The sequence below is a fragment of the Mus pahari genome, chromosome 3 (genome assembly GCF_900095145.1).
Source record: "Mus pahari chromosome 3, PAHARI_EIJ_v1.1, whole genome shotgun sequence".
NCBI classification, from domain to species: domain Eukaryota; kingdom Metazoa; phylum Chordata; class Mammalia; order Rodentia; family Muridae; genus Mus; species Mus pahari.
Genome location: NC_034592.1, coordinates 73,846,728 through 73,850,199, shown reverse-complemented (window position 1 = coordinate 73,850,199; position 3,472 = coordinate 73,846,728). Strand labels below are relative to the sequence as shown.

At 32.7% G+C, this 3,472-nt stretch overlaps 1 protein-coding gene across 1 annotated transcript; it reads right to left on the bottom strand.

The window, feature by feature from the left end:
* Positions 1–2,066: 2,066 nt before the first annotated feature.
* LOC110319166 (olfactory receptor 4C11-like) lies at positions 2,067–2,978 on the bottom strand. The gene has a single exon (XM_021194607.1). The coding sequence runs from the start codon at positions 2,976–2,978 to the stop codon at positions 2,067–2,069; it is 912 nt and encodes a 303-aa protein (XP_021050266.1).
* Positions 2,979–3,472: the final 494 nt, after the last annotated feature.

Sequence of the window (3,472 nt, the reverse complement as noted above, 5' to 3'; positions counted from 1 at the left end):
CATGTCAGTGGTGCTGGATTCAGTCTCTATGTTTAGATGTTTTTTCATTTAAAAAATAAATATAGTCAATTAACTCATTTTGAGTGACTCACAGATACTTTTTTTTATATACCATTGGACACAGTAGACTACAAATTCCTAAAATACAAAGATAAAAACAATTCATGTATTTTTCTCTTATCATTGAAGAAGTTGCACAATCACTCCAAAATTACCCTTCAGGTGGATATACTTTCAAAGAATTTTAAATATAATATCTTACTTCATTTTTTTTCCTGATTTAAATTAACAATGAATAATTTGGAAGTCCAGAAGACTTTCTGATTCCCCTACCCCCACCATCACAGAAGGATATTTGTTCTATTTTCAAATCCTGATTTCTCCACTGTCTTTCTGATCTTTCATTGTAAAGACCCCATTTTCAATTACCTTTCCTAGGATATGAGTGTATGTTTATATATATCTGGATGTGTACAGATATTCCATAACACACTAAACAATGTTGCACTTACGTTTGCACTGTTTATTATTTGCTTCCATTCCCTTCTAACAGGTATATCAACTTTTTGAAACCAATTCAAACCCTGAATTTGGTCTCTTGAGCATGAAGAAATGAATGTAAAAATATCTTACATTTCTTTATTTAATTTACTCTGTCATCTTTTATAAAATACATGTTTGGAATTAGAAACACTTTTCTATTAGTTAATGAGGAGGAAGAATCAGATAAAATAATCTGATTCCTTTCAAATAGACATGTAATTTAATATAAGAAATAATTGTTTATTAAAAGTTCATTGCTAACACAACTATGATACACAAAATAATTTTTCTGTAACCTTTGGTTGTGTAGATTTTATTAGCAATTCTAACCCAAATTCTTTATTGAAACAGAAGTGGGAACATAGATTACTTCTTGAGTAGTGGACTCTCTTTACCTTTTGAAGGAGAAAAGAATGGTAGTTTATAAAGCCTGTGGTGACCCCACTTCTTTTTCATGAAGTTTAGAATATCATAAGAATTCCATCTTGTTTGCAGGAATTCTTCAAGCAGGATCAAGAGAAAGAATGAGGTGTGCCCTTTTGACATCCTGGTCAGTCATTACTCCTAGTCCGTGATGAAAAGAAGTCTGAAGACTTCATTGGAAATGAACATTAAGGGAAGAAAAAAATGAATATTCATTGAACAGGAGTTTTACCAGTTTTGATAAATATCACTCTTCTTATTCAATATGTGTGTTTGTCTATGGTTGTGTTGTAACTTACAGTAAACCTTGCCAAATTTAAACAATAACGGGGAAAATGAGCCAGCATAAGAATTGAGAAAATGTTCCAGGATATTACCAGAAAACAAACAGATAAACCAAAGTAACAAACAAGAATCACCCCCACAACCACTACCACTACCACTAGCACCACCACCAATAAAACAGAGAAAATCTATTAGCTAAATTGTGTATAAAGGTGTGTCAACTTTTAAAAATTGGGGACTACCACCTAAGAAGGAAAAATTTAGGAAAAAATGATGATACACAAGTTTTATGCATTAAGCTACACTGTCTAGTAATGACACACAACTATGATCAGGAGTATTTTTAGCATATATAATTATATTTTTTAATTGTACAAATACTTAATAAGTTACATTCTGCAGAATACTTCTCCTATGTAGCTAAATATACCATGGATTAAAATGGAAATTTAAAGTTGAATATTTCTCTCTTTTTCTAGTAGCTGTTAATCAAGGCCTCGAAATCCATTTTTTTGTGGTTTTTGGCTGTCAAGAATTATTCTTTGCAAGTAGTTCTTTCTTGTGCAATGATAGTAGAGGAGCATCAGTCAGATTATATTTAATTGATTTCAAATTCAGTTTTTTATTCTCTACATAAGTATTTCAATCAACATTTCTTAATTTATATTCAAAAGATGGGAGAGGAATATAATTTTTTCCAATTTTTTCTTTTTCTTGAATCAATCACAATTATTAAGAACTCAGAAACTGTATGTTATAACAGATATACCTACCATATTCAGGTATGAAAATATGTGGTATCTGGACTTATTTAGTCATAATTTAACATGCCATAATTTTTTCATGGCATTTTTAACTTCGGCATTCCTTAATGTATAGATGATCGGGTTGAGAAATGGTGTTCCAATGGTATAAAATACTGTTACCATCTTGTCCATAGGAAAAGTAGTTGGTGGCCGTGCATATATGAATATGCAGGGTCCAAAGGATAAGATAACTACTATAATATGAGATGTGCAGGTAGAGAGTGCCTTTTTTCTCCCTTCTGCACTGTGGTTTCGCAGAGAGTATAAAATGACAAAATATGAGATAATCAAAATTACAAAACTGCTTGAGCAAATTGCACCACTGTTAAACACTAATAGCAGATTTATCATATATGTATCCATGCAGGCAAGTTTCAATAAGGGCTGTAAGTCACAGCAATAATGGTCAATCAGATTGGGTCCACAGAAGGGCAGTCTCAAGGCCAAAACAATCTGAGTAGTAGAATGTATAAAAGACCCTATCCAGGCAACTATAATCAAGATGACACAGACCTGCTTGCTCATGATGACTGGGTAACGCAAGGGTTTGCAGATGGCCACATAACGGTCAATAGCCATGAAAATGAGGACAAAGACATCCATGCAGCCAAATAAATGGAGAGCAAAGACTTGTGTCATGCATTCATTGTAGGAAATGATATTCTTTTTAGAGAGGGCATCCACGATGAGTCTTGGGGCTGTGGTTGTTGAAAAACAGGAATCAGAAAAGGACAAGTAAAAAAGGAAGAAGTACATGGGACTCCCAAGTGTTTGACTGAACTTGATTGTCACAATAATGAGTGTATTCCCCACTACAGTCCCCATATAGAATACTAAGAAGATTATAAACACCATTTTCTGCTTCAGGGGATCCTGTGTCAATCCTAGTAGTACAAATTCGGTGACAGTGCTGTTCTGCATTGTGTCAGTTCATGAGAGGAAGTCACATGCCAGAAAGAATCTGAAAAAGAAAAAAAAAGTATGAAAACCATGCTAAAATTGGAAGGTCAATAAGATCTTATCTTTCCTGTGAGTTATCACTTACCATTTTCTTGGCTTAATTTATTCAGAAAGTATCAGTTTAATGCTTACTGAATAGACTGCACATTCAAATAATGATTTTGTGAAGTAAGCATTACTTTAGTAATGAAATTTGAGTAGGTAACTTTCTGAACAAAATGTGCCTTGTTAGTACTATGCATGATCTATTCATGTTTAGTAGATTGAAAACATTCAAAAATGTTTTCCATGTTTACATATGTTCCTTTTATTTGAACCACATAGCTGTAGAAGAAGACACCTGCTATATATTTTAAACATGCATGTAATGATTTTCAAATATGTGAGACTACCAAATGAGAAATAGTGAACATAAAATTGTATCTTTGAAGAATACCCATCTCCTTAATACACAG